At 38.7% G+C, this 22,765-nt stretch overlaps 1 protein-coding gene across 3 annotated transcripts in view; it reads right to left on the bottom strand.

Annotated features, from left to right (window-relative positions):
* LOC111586710 (melanoma receptor tyrosine-protein kinase) overlaps positions 1–22,765 on the bottom strand; it is a 70,422-nt gene that overhangs the window by 45,220 nt on the left and 2,437 nt on the right. For 2 of the 3 annotated variants that reach the window (XM_055006891.1, XM_055006890.1), the window contains exons 2-8: positions 6,656–6,807; positions 5,749–5,956; positions 3,718–3,852; positions 3,581–3,649; positions 2,799–2,917; positions 1,266–1,407; positions 742–855 (exon numbers count right to left, since the gene is read on the bottom strand). In XM_055006891.1, the coding sequence (XP_054862866.1) occupies positions 742–855; positions 1,266–1,407; positions 2,799–2,917; positions 3,581–3,649; positions 3,718–3,852; positions 5,749–5,956; positions 6,656–6,807 (939 nt within the window). Of the gene's footprint in view, positions 1–741; positions 856–1,265; positions 1,408–2,798; positions 2,918–3,580; positions 3,650–3,717; positions 3,853–5,666; positions 5,957–6,655; positions 6,808–22,765 lie in introns of those variants that run through there. The other variant, XM_055006892.1, reaches the window with a different exon arrangement.

The raw sequence follows: 22,765 nt of genomic DNA on the forward strand, positions 1-22,765 counted from the left end.
CAGGTGTGTTACTACCTTTAGAACAGGTGTGTTCTACCTTCAGAACAGGTGTGTTCTACCTTTAGAACAGGTGTGTTCTACCTTTAGGACAGGTGTGTTCTACCTTCAGGACAGGTGTGTTACTACCTTCAGAACAGATATGTTACTACCTTTAGAACAGGTGTGTTACTACCTTTAGAACAGGTGTGTTCTACCTTCAGAACAGGTGTGTTACTACCTTCAGAACAGGTGTGTTCTACCTTCAGAACAGATGTGTTCTACCTTTAGAACAGGTGTGTTCTACCTTCAGAATAGGTGTGTTACTACCTTCAGAACAGGTGTGTTACTACCTTTAGAACAGGTGTGTTCTACCTTCAGAACAGATGTGTTCTACCTTTAGAACAGGTGTGTTCTACCTTCAGAACAGGTGTGTTACTACCTTTAGAACAGGTATGTTACTACCTTTAGAACAGGTGTGTTCTACCTTTAGAACAGGTGTGTTCTACCTTCAGAACAGTTGTGTTCTACCTTCAGGACAGGTGTGTTCTACCTTTAGGACAGGTGTGTTCTACCTTCAGGACAGGTGTGTTACTACCTTCAGAACAGATGTGTTACTACCTTTAGAACAGGTGTGTTACTACCTTTAGAACAGGTGTGTTCTACCTTTAGAACAGGTGTGTTCTACCTTTAGAACAGGTGTGTTACTACCTTTAGAACACTTCAGGACAGTTGTGTTCTACCTTCAGGACAGGTGTGTTCTACCTTTAGGACAGACTCCGTCGCAGGTTCTGCAGCGCTGCACTCCCTGCTCCTCCACCTCGTACATCCCGGTGCCGCAGGTCCGAACACACGAGCCGTCTGTCACCACGTAGTTATCTGCAGCCAACAGAACCAGCACAGGGTTACATCTGGTTCTCCTGAGAACATCTGGACCGTCCTCAATGAACAGCTCCACTGGGAAACACGCAGCTGAATGAAGGTTATCAAATCAACCAACCAGTAATCAGTCACTGGTTGAATCAGTTCCTCTCAAATCAACAGTTTGCTTTTTTTAACTTCATTTTAAGGAAATTCAACTTCAGGTTTCTGATTTGTCCAGTTTAGTTCCCAAATGTAAAAAGTAAAACATGATTTTGTGAATCTGCTGCTGTTTGTTTATCTGTACTCTGTAAGCCCAAATGGTCACATATGTTGACATGTGGTTAAAGCTGCTGGCTTTCAGTTGGACCCAGTGGGTGATATGATGACCTGAGTATTTGTATTCTGAGATGGGTAAACATCCGTACGTGGGCAGGCCTTGACACAGGTCGCCCCGAAGGTGAACTTGGCGTTGGGGTTGTTGACCACCTGGTGGGTTTTGGGATCGTAGAGTTTGAGAGGAGGACACGTGTCTTTACATGTTCCATCATCGCTGAAGTCCCTGCAGGCCTGGAGAAGAGACAGAGTCTATTTCACAATGTTGGTCTGAGAGTTAGAAAGCAGCACTTTAGCATAAAGAGGAAGCTCGAGTCTGGAGCTGCTACCGTTACTTTAGGAGAAGTGATGTTACAACCAGCTATGTAGAAAAACTGACATAGTTCACTGGAGAGAACATTCAATCCTGGGCTCTTATAATATTTGGTTTATTTTATTAAACAATTTTCTTCTACTTAGAGGAGGCTCTATGCAGTTTGAATGTTTTAGTACCTAAAAAACACATTTTTACAAAATAATGTCAATCAATTACAAACAAAATGTTAAAAGTTTTGACCTCCTCTAATGGAACTCAGTTGGTTCTAGAAGTCATTAATGGATGATCTGAGGTCAGTGATTGGAGGATAAAGACTCCTGGATCTGGAAGGTCCAGTCTCTGGTGGATCAGAACTCCTGAATAGATCTACACCATGAAGACTGAAGAACCAAGAAACTCTGAGGAAAGGTTGTTGAAAAGTATCAGTCAGGACGATACAAGAACATTTAAAGTTCCTGAAGATCTTCTGGAGTCCAGTTAAATCCATCATTAAGAAATGGAAGGAAGATGGAACATGAATAAATCTGACTAGAGCAGGACGTCCTCAAGAACTGAGAGACTAGAGAAGGAGGCCACCAAGACTCCTATGACTCCTCTGAAGGAGAAAGAGACTAGAGAGGGAGGCCACCAAGACTCCTATGACTCCTCTGAAGGAGTTCCATCTTCAGACTGTTCATCCAACAACTGCTGTCTGTTCTTCACCAGTCAAAGCTTTATGGAGACAAAGAGAAAGACTCTGATGGAAAAAGCTCCAATTACATCTGGACTAAAGTTCACCAGAAGACATGTGGAGACTCTGAAGACACCTGAAAGAAGGTTCTTTGGTCTGAGGAGACCAGGATGGAGCTTTATGTCCATCAGACTAGATGATATGTTTGATGGACACCAAACACTGAACATCATCAAAAACACACCATACCCACTGAAAAGCATGGTGGAGGCAGCATCATGATGTGAAGCATGGTGGTGGCAGCATCATGATGTCAAGCATGGTGGTGGCAGCATCATGGTGTGAAGCACGGTGGTGGCAGCATCATGATGTGAAGCATGGTGGTGGCAGTATCATTGTGTTAAAACTCCAGTTTGGAGGTCAGACCACGGACCAGATGTTTGTTCTCTGTTTGTTCTTTGTAGTAATACAGGACAAGCCGTGGTTCATTTTAAACATTTTTTGGCATTTCAGACTTCATTTGGGACAATTCAGGACAATCTTGAGTGATTTCTGACATCTTTGACAGTTTCTGACTTATTTTTGGCCATCTGGAGTGAATTCTGAGTGATCTGTTCTCCAGGTTGCTCCGGAACTGACCAGGCAGTCGGTGGCTCGAGGTCCGGTGCAGCCGGCAGCGCAGTGTTCGTTGCAGCAGTCGATGGGTTTGGGACCCCGACACCTCCTGCTGCACTGCTCTGCACACTGCAGCTTGGTGACTGCAAGAAACCAGAACAGGAGACGGACAGTAAAACAGAGTCAAGAAGTCCTAACCTTCTGAACCCCCAGCAGCTGGTCTGGTCTCATTTAACCCACTGTAGGATCATTTTAACTCACTGCAGTTTGATTTTAACAAATTTTTGATTCATTTTAACTCACTGTAGGATCTTTTTAACTCACTGTAGGTTCATTTTAGCTCAATGTAGGTTCATTTTAAATCATTTTTGGTTCATTTTAACTCACTGTAGGTTCATTTTAAATCATTTTTGGTTCATTTTAACTCACTGTAGGTTCATTTTAACTCACTCTGAGAGACAGATTTGCTCCTTTCTGTAGTTTTACATCTCTCTTTGATCAGTTTATGACTCAGGACAGATTTTTTTCTCTTCATTTTGTGCCTCTTTCTGACAGTTCTGTGTCACTGGTGGTTTTATTTCCTCATCCTGTAGATGTTTTTCCATCTCCAGACTTTTCTTCTCTACTCTGCTCTCCAGCTGTAGAAGGTGGAACCAGGAGGAACAGGTTTTAGTGTTTTCCTGGACCTGATTGGCACAAAGTTTTTAGAGCGCTATCTGGGTTTTCAGCTGACGTTTTGATGTTTTGAACATGAAGATGTTTGTGGGGTTCAGCTGGAACAGGAAGGACCAGCAGAGTTCCCTTACATCTCTGGCAGTGGTCTGGTCCCGCCGCCCAGCACGATCCGTTAACACACCTGGAGTCGCACCTCTCACCTGTAAACACAGCACAGATCAGACCTGCAGCCTGCGGCCACCAGGTGGCGCTGGGCTGCTCTACCTACAGTCCTGGGCCACGGCGTCCAGCTTCAGCAGCATGCTGGGGCTGCTGTCCCCATCCACCAGGTCCCTCCACTGGACGCTGTCCACGTTACACAGCAGGGGATTGTGGGTAACCTTCACGCCTCCTTTCAGGATCTCTGGAGACAGACAAAACACTTGATCAGTCACTTAGGACATGTCTAGTCATTTAGGACACGTCTAGAGTTATTCAGGACACGTCTCTAGTCATTTAGGACACATCTCTAGTCATTTAGGACACGTCTCTAGTTATTTAGGACATGTCTCTAGTCATTTAGGACACATCTCCAGTCACTTAGGACACATCCAGCCATTTAGGACACGTCTCTAGTCATTTAGGATACGTCTCTAGTTATTTAGGACACATCTCTAGTCATTTAGAACACGTCTCCAGTCACTTACGACGCGTCTGCAGTCACTTAGGACACATCTAGACATTTAGAACACGTCTCTAGTTATTTAGGACACATCTGTAGTCATTTAGGACATGTCTAGAGTTATTCAGGACATGTCTCTAGTCATATAGGACACATCTCTTGTCATTTAGGACACATCTCTAGTCATTCAGGACACGTCTCCAGTCATTTAGAACACATCTAGACATTTAGGACACGTCTCTAGCTATTTAGGACACGTCTCTAGTTATTTAGGACACGTCTCTAGCTATTTAGGACACGTCTCTAGTTATTTAGGACACGTCTCTAGCTATTTAGGACACGTCTGTAGTCACTTAGGACACGTCTCTAGTCACTTAGGATGCGTCTCTAGTGACTTAGGACATGTCTTCAGTCACTTAGGACACATCTCCACTCACTTAGGACACATCTCTAGTCACTTAGGACACGTCTTCAGTCACTTAAGACACATCTCTAGTCTTTTAGGACACATCTTCAGTCACTTAGGACACGTCTCCAGTCACTTACGACGCGTCTCCAGTCACTTAGGACACATCTAGACATTTAGAACACGTCTCTAGTTATTTAGGACACATCTGTAGTCATTTAGGACATGTCTAGAGTTATTCAGGACACGTCTCTAGTCATATAGGACACATCTCTTGTCATTTATGACACATCTCTAGTCATTCAGGACACGTCTCCAGTCATTTAGAACACATCTAGACATTTAGGACACGTCTCTAGTTATTCAGGACACGTCTCCAGTCATTTAGAACACATCTAGACATTTAGGACACGTCTCTAGTTATTTAGGACACGTCCCCAGTCATTTAGAACACATCTAGACATTTAGAACACGTCTCTAGTTATTTAGGACACGTCTCCAGTCATTTAGAACACGTCTCTAGTTATTTAGGACACGTCTCCAGTCATTTAGAACACAACTAGACATTTAGGACACGTCTCTAGCTATTTAGGACACGTCTCTAGTTATTTAGGACACGTCTCTAGCTATTTAGGACACGTCTCTAGTTATTTAGGACACGTCTGTAGTCACTTAGGACACGTCTCTAGTCACTTAGGATGCGTCTCTAGTGACTTAGGACATGTCTTCAGTCACTTAGGACACATCTCCACTCACTTAGGACACATCTCTAGTCACTTAGGACACGTCTTCAGTCACTTAAGACACATCTCTAGTCTTTTAGGACACATCTTTAGTCACTTAGGACACGTCTCTAGTCACTCAGAACACGTCTCTAGTCACTTAGGAGACGTCTCCAGTCATTTAGGACACGTCTTTAGTCGTGTCATTTAGGACAAATCATGAGTTCTGATGGACCAGTTTTTGAGTAGTTTAAGAACATCTTGAGTCACTTTGGAGATTCTGTTGGGGGAAGTCTATTTCCTGCAGCACAGTCTGCAGTTGACATGAGTTCTGAATGGAGCTGCAGCTAAACCCACGGCCTCGTAACGAACAATGAAGCAGAACACCACGAGTGATGAAGAGTCATGAAAAACTAGATAAAACTCACCCTGAGGTGTCAGCTCGGTGTATTTGCTGGTATATTCTCACCCTGAGGTGTGGGCTCGGTGTATTTGCTGGTGTGTTCGTACCCGTCAGGCTGCTGAGCTGCAGTTGTCGCAGGCCACTGGTGTAGTTGAGGGTCGCTGACGAGACGTTCCTGTTGTAGTTGGACATCACCAGCAGAGAGTAGCGGCCTTCATAGAGGCTCTGTCCACGGATCAGCCTCAGATTGACCAATGGGACGGTTGCAGCTTCGTTCATAGCGATCAGCACGTAGCCGCCAACTTCCTGGATGGTCTGAAGACATCGGAGAGAAGACGTCAGGAAGTGATAGTTTTTCTGGTTGGATGGATTCAGCTCATCTGAGCGATGTCATTGAGGACAAATCTCTAAATCAAATTTTCAGTTATTCAGGACTTTTTGGGGACATTTAGGACCAAATTTAAACAAACTGTGAATAACGGATGTGTTTGTTTCAGTTAAAGTGGGAATGATTCGGATTCAGCGGTGTTGAAGCTCCTTTGAACAGCTACAAACTGCTGAGCAATGATTGAACAAAACTGTCTAAAATGATTCAAACAGAACCAGAAATTGCTTCAGATTTGTTCAAAATAACTCAAAATAACTCAAAATTAGTCTAAAATTACTAAAAAGGTCCTAAATAACTAAAAAAAAAAAAAGGTCATAAATGACTTGAAAATTGTCCAGAATCACCAACGGAATTTAGAAATGATTCAGAATGAATTACAATTTCTCCAAAGTTAGTTAGAAATGGTCCAGAATTGTTCAAAAATCTGATCAGAATTGCCCTAAATGGATTCTAACCTGTTCAAAAGGATTCAGTTTGTTTAAAATTACAAAAAAATGACTTCATTTGTCCAAAATGAGTTGAAACTTGACTGAAGCTGCTCAGAAACAGTCCAGGAATTTCTAAATGTGTCTTCAGACTTGTTCAGAAACAGCAGCCTGATCTGCTCTGGTGGCATCTGGACTCGCCTGCAGGAAGCCCAGGTCGTGGTGCTCCAGGCTGTAGGTCACCTCCAGGTTCTCCAGGACCACGGAGCAGTTGGAGAACATCCTCACCATGCTGTCGTAGTGGTTCTCTCGGGTCCCCAGCAGGTTCAGCTGGTTGCTCATCCCCTGACACACTGAGACAGCAAGACATCGTCAGCTGCAGTTCCTCTAAAGGACCAGCAGGGGTCGCTGCTCTAAACCTTCTAGTCACTACAGCGTCAACATTTTGTCACATTTCATTTCATTATTTCCATTCTGTAATATTTCATTTCATATTTCCTCATCATGTGTGACATCAGCTGTTATCTCAGTTTCATTATCAGCTTCATTTCATACCGGCTTCTTCTAGTCTCATCTCACTTTATCCTCATTTCATAATTTTATAAAACTTATATTGTTGCTTATATTGTCTTGTTTCTTTACTTTTTAGACATTTATTATGTCAAAGGATTTCCTATGAGAAGAACAGAATTTAATCTCATCTTATTTTATCTTATCTTTTCTCATCTTATAACTTACTACATTTCATCTCCTCTCATCTCATCTCACCTCACCTCATCTCATCTTGTCTTATCTCATCTCATCTCATTTTATTTGGTCTTGCCTTTAGACAGATCTTAATAATGATTTTGAAATTCCACTTAGCCTGAAAATGTGACTCAGTAAAAGTTGAACATTTTGAAATGAGGCGCAGTGGAAGTCTGAGCCCACATGAAGCTGGAACAACAACAATGATAATAACAATAACAACAATAATTATTAGCATTTTTAAATGATTATTTCCACTATATTTATTTTGTCTAATTGAGCATATGTCTGGGGCTGCACAGTGGTGTAGTGGTTAGCACTTTCGCCTTGCAGCTAGAAGATCCCTGGTTCACGTCCCGGCTTTCCCGGGATCTTTCTGCATGGAGTTTGCATGTTCTCCCTGTGCATGCGTGGGTTTCTCTCCAGGGTACTCCGGCTTCCTCCCACAGTCCAAAAATATGCTGAGGTTAATTGATCATTCTAAATTGCCCGTAGGTGTGAATGTGAGAGTGATTGTTTGTCTCTGTATGTAGCCCTGTGACAGACTGGTGACCTGTCTAGGGTGTCCCCTGCCTTCACCTGAGTCAGCTGGGATAGACTCCACCCCCCCATGACCCTAGTGAGGATTAAGCGGTGTATAGATAATGGATGGATGGATGAATGAGCGTATGTTTCCTCGCTGAGGCGTTCAGGGCAGCAGAACGAGTCGGTGACGTCCAGAGGAATGAAGCTCAAACAGCTTCTCAGCCCTCTGCTTGGTTTATTATTTAAACAGATTGCTCCTGTTTGGTCAAACAACAGCCGACAGTAAAAAAAACAAAACAAAACATCTGATAAAAACAAACTGAACTCGGTTTCTTCCATACATCTGACTTCATGTGTTTTAAAGCTTAATAATGAATATGTTGTCATGCAAAAACAAAGAACCTGTCCATAATAAATATACTTGAATAATGTTTTCAGAGAGATAAGTCGGGTTTTATTCGAACATTTAAAGCTGCTGTAATGCTGCCCCCTTGTGGTCACTGATTACTAGAATTATATCAGGTCAAATATGAGTGTTTACATGTAGCTTAAAATAGATGAATTCGCTTTTAAAACCTGTAAAATCAACATTATTCAACTCAGAATTAGGTTTAAAAAGACAACAGTAAACTGTTCCTGTTAGACATCGAGGGAACTTTGAGTTTTTATGCGTAACTTTACATAAAAATGTTAAAAAACTGCAGTAAAGTTCATGGATTTATCTGTTAATGAACACTTATGATCAGAATTCCAGTCATAAAGTCTTTATTCTGGACTGAAACAACACTAATAGGAGTCACACAACTCTTCCACACTGACTCAATCTGAGTTTGAATGTTCTACAGTATTTCTGTGTGTTTTTTCACCGCAACAATGACTAATCATAATGGAGTCTAATGAGGCTTCAGTATGAGAGACGATCACATAAAGAGCTGTTTGGACAAGAACCGGTCGGATCAGAGGAAACAGAAGGTTTGACTCATCACAGCTCAACATACAGATGTTATAGTCAAACACAGAGCAGCAAATAGTCTCTAAAATGATTCAAAACAACCCAAATATTCCTTAAAACGACTCAAAACAACCCAAATATTCCCTAAAACGACTCAGAACAACCCATCCATCCATCCATTATCTATACACCACTTAATCCTCACTAGTGCTAGTGAGCCATGGCAACAAATGGCAAAGGATGTGATGTTTCACTGAAGAAGACAATAAGTCACACTTAGCTGTTTTCCAATTTAATGAATCAAGAGAAAGAATATCTGTTATTATCAGTTCACCCGCCTAGTTTTTGTCTTACTTTTGTCATTTTGTGTTGTTTTCTGTCATTTGCGTTCTAGTTTCCCACTTCTGTCATGTCCAAACACACAAAAAGGAGGAAAAGTTGTGTTTGTTGATGTTTCACTCCAGTTAATTTGGTTCTTTCTCACATTTTGTGTCTCGTTTGCGTTATTTAGTGTCTTGTGTGTTGTTTTGTTCATTGTTTGTGTTGTTGTAGTCACTTTGTATCTTGTTTTTGTTGTTCTTGTATAGTTTTTGTAGTTTTTTTGTCACTTTGTCTCGTTTTTGTTTTGTGTCTAGTTTTTGTCATTTTGTGTCTTGTTTGTGTTGCTTTTCTCACTGTGTTTAGTATTTGTTGTTTTTTGTCTCATTTGTGTTGTTTTGCTTATTGTTTGTGTTGTTTTTGTCACTTTTTGTCTCATTTTTGTTGTTTTTTGTCTCATTTTCGATGTTTTTGGCCTCATTTTTGTCATTTAGTGTCTTGTTTGTGTTGTTTCTCTTATTTTGTAGCTCATTTTGGGGGTTTTTTGTCTAGTTTTTGATGTTTTTTTGTCTTTTTTGTCACCTTGTGTCTTCATCGTGTTGTTTTGTTTGTGTTTAATTTTGTTCCTTGTTTATGTTTTGTTGCCTTTTTGTGTTTTTTTGTCTCATGTTTGACAGTTTCTGTCCTGTGTGATGTTTTGTCTCTCAGTTTTGCTATTTTGTTTTGTGTCTTAATTGTTTGGTCACTTTTTTGTCTAGCTTTTGTAGTTTTGTGTTTTGAGTGTGTCATGTTGTGTGGTTTTTGTCGTTTTGTGTTTTTGTTGTTGTTATGTGTCACTTTGTTCCTAGTTTGTTGCATTTCTGTTGTTTTTTTGTTTTTCTGTGTCTCTGATGCTCATCCTCTGGGACAGTCAGAACCTGCAGAACCTGCAGAACCTGCAGAACCTGCAGAACCTCCAGCTGCTGACACATTCCACCTGATGAACTTCATCAACAGATTCCTTCCTTCCAGACCAAAGTCTGGGTCGATTCGTTTCCTTCATCATTCATCATAGAACTGCCTCCCTGACCACTGATTGGCTGCTGCTGCTGGTGCTGATCCATTCCATTAACCCTCCTGTTGTCTTCATTTACAGGCACCAAAAAAAAAATTGTTTCCTTGTCTGAAAAAAATCCAAAAACTCAGCAAAAAATTTCCCAAATTTCTGAAAATTTGCAAAACCTTCAGGAAGAAAATTCCAATAATTCCTGAAAAATTTCCCTTGAAAGTTTTATTTAGAAAATCCCTCAAATTTGGCAAGAAAATTCTTGTAAATATTTTCAAAAAACGAGAAAAAATCTTATTCCAAAGTTGTTTAAATCAATCCAACTGGACTTTAAGAAGATTCCTTGAAGACGTTTCACCTCTCATCCAAGAGGCTTCTTCAGTTCTGGTGGTGGTTGATGTTGCCTCAGCTTATAACCCCTGTGAGGTGTGGTCAGTATTATTCACATTCTGACGACCGTTGCCAAGGCCCACCTGGCTCCTCAACGATGGTCGTTAGGAGCCAGGGAGTGACACAAAGGGGGTCGTTGAAATGCGAGCTTCACCCAGCCCTGTGTGTATTCAGGTGGAGTGATGTCATGTTTCCAGCTCATCGACCCTCCCTCCACCCTGAGCTCCCCTTTCTTCTCATTTTTCTGCCGTTTTTGAAACATTTTATTTATAACTTCTGTCTTTTTTTTTCCTCATGAAAATCTTTGCTTTTTTTCTAAATTCACACAAACTTTATCATATTTATGTTTTTATTTTGATAAAACCTTTGGGACATTATTTAAATATTTGTGGGACGTTACATTCATTTGGTTTTTTTTGTTTGTTGTAATTTTATTGTTTTATTGCACAGTTTATTGGAATTTGGGAGCATTTCCAGACATGAATATTATAGTCAGATATTTTTCTAAAATTATTATGTTGGGATATTTTGTGGTATATTCTGGCATTTTCTGGTATTTTTGTGATATTTTGTGTCATTTTTGTGATATCTTGTGATATTTTGTAGTATTTTGTGGTGTTTTTGTGTTTCTGTGGTGATTTTGTGGTATTTTTGTGATATTTTGTAGAATTTTCTGATATTTTGTGTTATTTTCTGGTATGTTTTGTGTTTCTGTAGTGATTTTTGATCTTTCTGTGGACGTTGCTGTGACCTAGCAGAGTCTCTGTTCACGTGAACATTTGGTTAACCTTCATGTTGTTTGTTTTGCTTCTTCTCAGAAGCCTTTAGGTTGTGAAAATGAAAATCCTTTCTCAGTAAAAGCTCATGTAGAAGTGGAGATCGATGGACTGGATGTTTGACCTGCTGTCACCTTGCCTGCAGCTCCGACGCGCATGAAATTCTGATTTTCACACGACAAAATCAATGTGAGCTCCGGATTGTTCCGCTCTGCTGAGCTCTGAAAACATTCGACGGATTGGATTTTAATCTGCAGTAAAACGTTTTTATTGATCTTTAAACAGCAGCAGGAAAAACGATCAGAAAGAAACAACAAAAACACAGACAAGAGGTCAGGATGTGATGCATTCACTGACTTTATGAACTAATAAAGTGCATTTAAACTGTGATGCGTTCACAGACGTTAACAATTTTTAAAGTGCATTTAAACTGTGATGCGTTCACTGACTTTATCAGCTAATAAAGTGCATTTAAACTGTGATGCGTTCACTGACTTTAATAACTAATAAAGTGCTTTTAAACTGTGATGCGTTCACTGACTTTAATAACTATTAAAGTGCATTTAAACTGTGAGGTGTTCACAGACTTTACTAATAAAGTACATTGAAACTGTGATGCGTTCACTGACTTTATGAACTAATAAAGTGCATTTAAACTGTGATTCATTCACTGACTTTAATAACTAATAAAGTATATTTAAACTGTGATGCGTTCACAGACGTTAATAACTATTAAAGTACATTTAAACTGTGAGGCGTTCACAGACTTTACTAGCTAATGAAGTGCATTTAAACTGTGATGCGTTCACTGACTTTATGAACTAATAAAGTGCATTTAAACTGTGATGCGTTCACTGACTTTAATAACTAATAAAGTGCTTTTAAACTGCGATGCGTTCACTGACTTTACTAGCTAATGAAGTGCATTTAAACTGTGAGGCGTTCACTGACTTTATCAACTAATAAAGTGCATTTAAACTGTGATGCGTTCACTGACTTTAATAACAAATAAAGTAGATTTAAACTGTGATGCGTTCACTGACTTTATCAACTAATAAAGTGTATTTAAACTGTGATGCGTTCACAGACTTTAATTACTAATAAAGTACATACAAACTGTGATGCGTTCACTGACTAATAACTAATAAAGTACATATAAACTGTGATGAGTTCACTGACTTAAATAACTAATAAAGTCCATTTAAACTGTGATGCGTTCATTGACTTTATGAACTAATAAAGTGCATTTAAACTGTGATGCGTTCACTGACTTTAATAACTAATAAAGTACATATAAATTGTGATGAGTTCACTGACTTAAATAACTAATAAAGTCCATTTAAACTGTGATGCGTTCATTGACTTTATGAACTAATAAAGTGCATTTAAACTGTGATGCGTTCACTGACTTTAATAACTAATAAAGTACATATAAACTGTGATGAGTTCACTGACTTAAATAACTAATAAAGTCCATTTAAACTGTGATGCGTTCATTGACTTTATGAACTAATAAAGTGCATTTAAACTGTGATGCGTTCATTGACTTTAATAACTAATAAAGTGCTTTTAAACTGCGATGCGTTCACTGACTTTAATAACTATTAAAGTGCATTTAAACTGTGAGGCGTTCACTGACTTTATCAACTAATAAAGTGCATTTAAACTGTGATGTGTTCACTGACTTTAATAACTAATAAAGTAGATTTAAACTGTGATGCGTTCACTGACTTTATCAACTAATAAAGTGTATTTAAACTGTGATGCATTCACTGACTTTATGAACTAATAAAGTACATTTAAACTGTGATGCGTTCATTGACTTGTGGACGACAGGTCAAACAGTCAAGTGTCTGCTTTGTTTTCTGTTTTTGACTGCAAACTCAGACATACAGACATAATGTTGTCCTGCACAATGCCACAACAGGAACACAGTGGCCTTGTCTGTCTCACACACACACAGACAGACACACACAGACAGACACTCTCTGCAGGAATGTGTCGACCAGCTGAGAACGGTTCTTGGTGTTGAACTCAGCTGGTTAAATGTGATTAGACGAGCTGACCTGAACTGTGTCAGCAGCGTCTCCGTGGAAACGATGTGTGTGTGTGTCATCGCAGTAACACAACTGATTCACAGCAGGTCAACAACCCAACGTTTGTCACACATCTGGAGAGAGAACGCAAAGAACCACTACACCTGGACGCTGTGTGTGTGTGTGTGTGTGTGTGTGTGTCTGTGTGTGTGTGTGTGTGTGCCTGCAGCAGTGTTGTGTTCAGACTAGACTGCTCTTGTCGCTGTTTCTTTCTCACTCTGTTGCTGTTGAAGGAAAATTCCAGAATGAACGAACTGGTTCTCCCTGTTCCTCTGCAGCTGCACACAACCTCAGTCTGACATCTGAACACACACAGACTGACCGCAAGCAGACACAAAATAACACAAACCAACACAAAACAACCACAAACCAACAGAAACTGACACAAAATGACAACAAATAGACATAGAACGACCACAAAGAGACACAAAATGATGACAAAGACACACAAAACAACCACAGACACAAAATCACCACAAAGAGACACAAAACAACCACAAAGAGACACAAAACAACTACAAAAAGAGACACAAAGAGGCACAAAAAGAGACACAGAGAGGCACAAAACAACCACAAAGAGACACAAAACAACTACAGAGACACATAACCACAAAGAGACACCAAGAGACAAAAAACAACCACAAAGACACACAGAACTACATTTCAACTGTGACAGTTGTGACGTTTTGCTGCAGACACCTTCATGTTGTGTTGCTGCAAGACTTTGAATCATGAACCACAGTGAGTAGAAATATGACTAGAGAGAGTAGAAATGTGACTGGAGTGATTAGAAATGTGACTAGAATGAGTAGAAATGTGACTAGAGAGAGTAGAAATGTGACTAGAATGAGTAGAAATATGATGAGAGAGTAGAAATATGACTAGAATGAGTAGAAATATGACTAGAATGAGTAGAAATGTGACTAGAATGAGTAGAAATATGACTAGAATGAGTAGAAATATGACTAGAATGAGTAGAAATATGACTAGAGAGAGTAGAAATGTGACTAGAATGAGTAGAAATGTGACTAGAATGAGTAGAAATATGACTAGAGAGAGTAGAAATGTGACTAGAATGAGTAGAAATGTGACTAGAATGAGTAGAAATATGACTAGAGAGAGTAGAAATGTGACTGGAATGAGTAGAAATATGACTAGAATGAGTAGAAATGTGACTAGAATGAGTAGAAATATGACTAGAGAGAGTAGAAATGTGACTGGAATGAGTAGAAATATGACTAGAATGAGTAGAAATGTGAAAAGAATGAGTAGAAATATGACTAGAGAGAGTAGAAATGTGACTAGAATGAGTAGAAATGTGACTAGAATCAGTGGAAATATGACTAGAGAGAGTAGAAATATGACTAGAGAGAGTAGAAATGTGACTAGAATGAGTAGAAATGTGACTAGAATGAGTAGAAATATGACTAGAGAGAGTAGAAATGTGACTAGAATGAGTAGAAATGTGACTAGAATGAGTAGAAATATGACTAGAGAGAGTAGAAATGTGACTGGAATGAGTAGAAATATGACTAGAATGAGTAGAAATGTGACTAGAATGAGTAGAAATATGACTAGAGAGAGTAGAAATGTGACTGGAATGAGTAGAAATATGACTAGAATGAGTAGAAATGTGAAAAGAATGAGTAGAAATATGACTAGAGAGAGTAGAAATGTGACTAGAATGAGTAGAAATGTGACTAGAATCAGTGGAAATATGACTAGAGAGAGTAGAAATATGACTAGAGAGAGTAGAAATGTGACTAGAATGAGTAGAAATGTGACTAGAATGAGTAGAAATGTGACTAGAATGAGTAGAAATATGACTAGAGAGAGTAGAAATGTGACTAGAATGAGTAGAAATATGACTAGAATGAGTAGAAATATGACTAGAATGAGTAGAAATATGACTAGAATGAGTAGAAATATGACTAGAGAGAGTAGAAATATGACTAGAATGAGTAGAAATGTGACTAGAATGAGTAGAAATATGACTAGAGAGAGTAGAAATGTGACTGGAATGAGTAGAAATGTGACTAGAATGAGTAGAAATGTGACTAGAATGAGTAGAAATATGACTAGAATGAGTAGAAATGTGACTAGAATGAGTAGAAATATGACTAGAGAGAGTAGAAATGTGACTAGAATGAGTAGAAATATGACTAGAATGAGTAGAAATGTGACTAGAATGAGTAGAAATGTGACTAGAATGAGTAGAAATGTGACTAGAATGAGTAGAAATGTGACTAGAATGAGTAGAAATATGACTAGAATGAGTAGAAATGTGACTAGAATGAGTAGAAATATGACTAGAGAGAGTAGAAATATGACTAGAATGAGTAGAAATATGACTAGAGAGAGTAGAAATGTGACTAGAATGAGTAGAAATGTGACTAGAATGAGTAGAAATATGACTAGAGAGAGTAGAAATGTGACTAGAATGAGTAGAAATATGACTAGAATGAGTAGAAATATGACTAGAGAGAGTAGAAATGTGACTAGAATGAGTAGAAATGTGACTAGAATGAGTAGAAATATGACTAGAGAGAGTAGAAATGTGACTGGAATGAGTAGAAATGTGACTAGAATGAGTAGAAATATGACTAGAGAGAGTAGAAATATGACTAGAATGAGTAGAAATATGACTAGAGAGAGTAGAAATATGACTAGAATGAGTAGAAATGTGACTAGAATGAGAAGAAATGTGACTAGAATGAGTAGAAATGTGACTAGAGAGAGTAGAAATGTGACTAGAATGAGTAGAAATATGACTAGAAAGAGTAGAAATATGACTAGAATGAGTAGAAATATGACTAGAGAGAGTAGAAATATGACTAGAATGAGTAGAAATGTGACTAGAATGAGTAGAAATATGACTAGAGAGAGTAGAAATGTGACTGGAATGAGTAGAAATGTGACTAGAATGAGTAGAAATGTGACTAGAATGAGTAGAAATGTGACTAGAATGAGTAGAAATATGACTAGAATGAGTAGAAATGTGACTAGAATGAGTAGAAATATGACTAGAGAGAGTAGAAATGTGACTAGAATGAGTAGAAATATGACTAGAATGAGTAGAAATGTGACTAGAATGAGTAGAAATGTGACTAGAATGAGTAGAAATATGACTAGAATGAGTAGAAATGTGACTAGAATGAGTAGAAACGTGACTAGAATGAGTAGAAATATGACTAGAGAGAGTAGAAATGTGACTAGAATGAGTAGAAATGTGACTAGAATGAGTAGAAATATGACTAGAGAGAGTAGAAATGTGACTGGAATGAGTAGAAATATGACTAGAGAGAGTAGAAATATGACTAGAATGAGTAGAAATGTGACTAGAATGAGTAGAAATATGACTAGAGAGAGTAGAAATGTGACTAGAATGAGTAGAAATATGACTAGAATGAGTAGAAATGTGACTAGAATGAGTAGAAATGTGACTAGAATGAGTAGAAATATGACTAGAGAGAGTAGAAATGTGACTAGAATGAGTAGAAATGTGACTAGAATGAGTAGAAATATGACTAGAGAGAGTAGAAATGTGACTGGAATGAGTAGAAATGTGACTAGAATGAGTAGCAATATGACTAGAGAGAGTAGAAATGTGACTAGAATGAGTAGAAATATGACTAGAGAGAGTAGAAATATGACTAGAATGAGTAGAAATGTGACTAGAATGAGAAGAAATGTGACTAGAATGAGTAGAAATGTGACTAGAGAGAGTAGAAATGTGACTAGAATGAGTAGAAATATGACTAGAATGAGTAGAAATATGACTAGAATGAGTAGAAATATGACTAGAGAGAGTAGAAATATGACTAGAATGAGTAGAAATGTGACTAGAATGAGTAGAAATATGACTAGAGAGAGTAGAAATGTGACTGGAATGAGTAGAAATGTGACTAGAATGAGTAGAAATGTGACTAGAATGAGTAGAAATGTGACTAGAATGAGTAGAAATATGACTAGAATGAGTAGAAATGTGACTAGAATGAGTAGAAATATGACTAGAGAGAGTAGAAATGTGACTAGAATGAGTAGAAATATGACTAGAATGAGTAGAAATGTGACTAGAATGAGTAGAAATGTGACTAGAATGAGTAGAAATATGACTAGAATGAGTAGAAATGTGACTAGAATGAGTAGAAACGTGACTAGAATGAGTAGAAATATGACTAGAGAGAGTAGAAATGTGACTAGAATGAGTAGAAATGTGACTAGAATGAGTAGAAATATGACTAGAGAGAGTAGAAATGTGACTGGAATGAGTAGAAATATGACTAGAGAGAGTAGAAATATGACTAGAATGAGTAGAAATGTGACTAGAATGAGTAGAAATATGACTAGAGAGAGTAGAAATGTGACTAGAATGAGTAGAAATATGACTAGAATGAGTAGAAATGTGACTAGAATGAGTAGAAATGTGACTAGAATGAGTAGAAATATGACTAGAGAGAGTAGAAATGTGACTAGAATGAGTAGAAATGTGACTAGAATGAGTAGAAATATGACTAGAGAGAGTAGAAATGTGACTGGAATGAGTAGAAATGTGACTAGAATGAGTAGAAATATGACTAGAGAGAGTAGAAATGTGACTAGAATGAGTAGAAATATGACTAGAGAGAGTAGAAATATGACTAGAATGAGTAGAAATGTGACTAGAATGAGTAGAAATGTGACTAGAATGAGTAGAAATGTGACTAGAATGAGTAGAAATGTGACTAGAATGAGTAGAAATGTGACTAGAATGAGTAGAAATATGACTAGAATGAGTAGAAATATGACTAGAATGAGTAGAAATATGACTAGAATGAGTAGAAATGTGACTAGAATGAGTAGAAATATGACTAGAGAGAGTAGAAATGTGACTAGAATGAGTAGAAATGTGACTAGAATGAGTAGAAATGTGACTAGAATGAGTAGAAATGTGACTAGAATGAGTAGAAATGTGACTAGAATGAGTAGAAATGTGACTAGAGAGAGTAGAAATGTGACTAGAATGAGTAGAAATGTGACTAGAATGAGTAGAAATGTGACTAGAGAGAGTAGAAATGTGACTAGAATGAGTAGAAATGTGACTAGAATGAGTAGAAATGTGACTAGAATGAGTAGAAATGTGACTAGAATGAGTAGAAATGTGACTAGAATGAGTAGAAATGTGACTAGAATGAGTAGAAATGTGACTAGAATGAGTAGAAATGTGACTAGAATGAGTAGAAATATGACTAGAGAGAGTAGAAATGTGACTAGAATGAGTAGAAATGTGACTAGAATGAGTAGAAATATGACTAGAGAGAGTAGAAATGTGACTAGAATGAGTAGAAATATGACCAGAATGAGTAGAAATGTGACTAGAATGAGTAGAAATGTGACTAGAATGAGTAGAAATGTGACTAGAATGAGTAGAAATGTGACTAGAATGAGTAGAAATGTGACTAGAATGAGTAGAAATGTGACTAGAATGAGTAGAAATATGACTAGAATGAGTAGAAATGTGACTAGAATGAGTAGAAATATGACTAGAGAGAGTAGAAATATGACTAGAATGAGTAGAAATATGACTAGAGAGAGTAGAAATGTGACTAGAATGAGTAGAAATGTGACTAGAATGAGTAGAAATATGACTAGAGAGAGTGGAAATGTGACTAGAATGAGTAGAAATATGACTAGAATGAGTAGAAATGTGACTAGAATGAGTAGAAATGTGACTAGAATGAGTAGAAATGTGACTAGAATGAGTAGAAATGTGACTAGAATGAGTAGAAATGTGACTAGAATGAGTAGAAATATGACTAGAATGAGTAGAAATGTGACTAGAATGAGTAGAAATATGACTAGAGAGAGTAGAAATATGACTAGAATGAGTAGAAATATGACTAGAGAGAGTAGAAATGTGACTAGAATGAGTAGAAATGTGACTAGAATGAGTAGAAATATGACTAGAGAGAGTAGAAATGTGACTAGAATGAGTAGAAATATGACTAGAATGAGTAGAAATATGACTAGAGAGAGTAGAAATGTGACTAGAATGAGTAGAAATGTGACTAGAATGAGTAGAAATATGACTAGAGAGAGTAGAAATGTGACTGGAATGAGTAGAAATGTGACTAGAATGAGTAGAAATGTGACTAGAATGAGTAGAAATGTGACTAGAATGAGTAGAAATATGACTAGAGAGAGTAGAAATGTGACTGGAATGAGTAGAAATGTGACTAGAGAGAGTAGAAATGTGACTACTAGAGTATCAGAAGACAAAGGGTTTACATGCTGCACAGCGGCAGGTTTAATCCTGACAACTCGTTCTGACATTCCTCACATTCCAGCTGCTAAAGGTCTCACTGAGGAACCACAAGAACTGGACCAGAACCACAGCTGGACCTCGACAGGTGAGTCTGACCGACAACACCCGGTAACCACCACAAAGAGACACAAAACAACCACAAAGAGACACAAAATAACCACAGAGACACACAAAGCAACCATAAAGATACACAAAACAGCCACAGAGAAACACAAAACAACCACAAAGAGACACAAAACAACCACAAAGAGACACAAAACAACCACAGAGAAACACAAAAAACCACAAAGAGACACAAAACAACCACAGAGACACAAAACAACCACAAAGACACAAAACAACCACAAAGAGACACAAAACAACCACAAAGACACACAAAAAAACCACAAAGAGACACAAAACAAACACAAAGACATACAAAACAACCACAAAGAGACACAAAATAACCACAGAGACACACAAAGCAACCATAAAGATACACAAAACAACCACAGAGAAACACAAAACAACCACAAAGAGACACAAAACAACCACAGAGAAACACAAAACAACCACAAAGAGACACAAAACAACCACAGAGAAACACAAAACAACCACAAAGAGACACAAAACAACCACAGAGACACAAAACAACCACAGAGAAACACAAAACAACCACAAAGAGGCACAAAACAACCACAAAGACATACAAAACAACCACAGAGACACACAAGACAACCACAAAGAGACACAAAACCACCACAAAGAGACACAAAACAACCACAAAGACACAAAACAACCACAAAGAGACACAAAACAACCACAAAGAGACACAAAACAACCACAAAGACACACAAAACCACCACAAAGAGGCACAAAACAACCACAAAGACATACAAAACAACCACAGAGACACACAAGACAACCACAAAGAGACACAAAACCACCACAAAGAGACACAAAACAACCACAAAGACACAAAACAACCACAAAGAGACACAAAACAACCACAAAGAGACACAAAACAACCACAAAGACACACAAAACCACCACAAAGAGACACAAAACAAACACAAAGACACACAAAACAACTACAAAGAGACACAAAACAACCACAGAGAAACACAAAACAACCACAAAGAGGCACAAAACAACCACAAAGACATACAAAACAACCACAGAGAAACACAAGACAACCACAAAGAGACACAATACCACCACAAAGAGACACAAAACAACCACAAAGACACAAAACAACCACAAAGAGACACAAAACAACCACAAAGAGACACAAAACAACCACAAAGACACACAAAACCACCACAAAGAGACACAAAACAAACACAAAGACATACAAAACAACTACAAAGAGACACAAAACAACTACAGACACACAAAACCACCACAAAGAGACACAAGACCACCACAAAGAGACACAAAACAACCACAAAGAGACACAAAACAACCACAAAGAGACACAAAACAACCCCAAAACACATAAAATGGCCACAAAGAGACACAAAACAACCACAAAGACACACCAGTATGATGTCATCCTATGATTAATAACCAAACACAGTGGATTTTCTGCACATGCTCAGTGTGAACCGGCAGCAGATTGTGGGTCTGTCTCCAGTTGTGTGTTTTTGTTGTGAAGCAGCCGGACTGTTATCGTCATCGCAGTCAGACAATGTGGGTCGGCTCAGTATGCTAACAGCGTTGCCATGGTTACCCCAAGACTTTAGTGCTTCCAAAGACACACGCACACACGCACACACACCTACACACACACACACACACACACACACACACACACACACACACACACACACGCGCACACACGCGCACACACGCGCGCACACACACACACACACACACACACACACACACACACACACACACACACACACACACACACACACACACACACACACACACACAGCCTTGAATCTCACATCTCTGGAGTCACAGCAACCTTTTTGCTGCAGCTCTGGACTGAAAACACAACCTGCTACACACACAGGTAACACACACACAGGCAATACGCACACAGGCAATACACACACAGGCAATACACACACAGGCAATACACACACAGGCAATACACACTAAGGTCAGAAGTGTATCGACAACAGAGCAGACATGCAAAACCACCACTAAGAGACACAAAACAACCACAAAGTTGTTGTTATTTTGGATCATTTTTCAACCTTTTTGACGTTTTGAGTCGGTTTTAAGTCATTTTGATGTTTCTGTTATTTTGGACATGTTTTAATATCATTCTGGATGGGTTTTTGTCATAATTGTCATGTTGGTGACCATTTTTGGGTCATTTTGGAGAAGTTCTAAGTAATTTTGATGTTGTTTTTGTCATTTCGTACCATTTTTGAAAACGTTTTGGAAATGTTTTAATGTCATTTTGAAGAAATTCCGAGACATTTTTTGTTACATTTGACATGTTAAAAGCTCTGACGGACATTTTTTTGTGTGATTTTGGACCAGTTTTAGACATTTTGATAACAGGACTTGTGAAGGACAGCTTCGGGTGGATTCAGACAGAAGAAAGTGTTGATCAGCTGTTCCACCCAGACAGTGAAATCCTCCTCCGTCTGCTCTCTGAGGTTACTTCTCCCTGTGGGACTCTTTCTGCCCTTATCACACCGAACAACACAGTTTATCAGACTGATGTCTGAAGACCGGAACAAGGCAGCCCAAAGCAAGATAACAGTCCCAAAAAAAGACTAAAGCACCAAAATGAGACGTAAAACAACCACAAAATGATGCAAAATGCACAAAATGTGGCACAACCAATAGGATGTCACCAATCACCTGGAACCTCATTGAACACCTGGTAACCTCCTTCCTATGCAGACTAAATCCCAACAGAGCCTCAGGGTGCTGAAGGACTGTTCCATTGGGTTTACCAGGTCATTCCAGAACCTCTTGGACTCAGGCATCGTTCCAAACCAGTGAAGGAATCAACCATCATTCCGATCCCCAACAACATCAAACCATAGACTACAGACCAGCAGTCCTGACATCCGTCCTCTGTAAACGCATGGACAGAGTTGTGTGTCAGCTGCTGGGGGTCCTCAGGGAAAAGCCCAGACCTGAACATCCACGGTCTGTCTGTGGAGCAGGTGGGAAGCTTGAAATATCCTGGGACAGAGACTGACACC

Source organism: Amphiprion ocellaris, chromosome 22, assembly GCF_022539595.1.
Source record: "Amphiprion ocellaris isolate individual 3 ecotype Okinawa chromosome 22, ASM2253959v1, whole genome shotgun sequence".
In the NCBI taxonomy this organism is placed as follows: Eukaryota; Metazoa; Chordata; class Actinopteri; family Pomacentridae; genus Amphiprion; species Amphiprion ocellaris.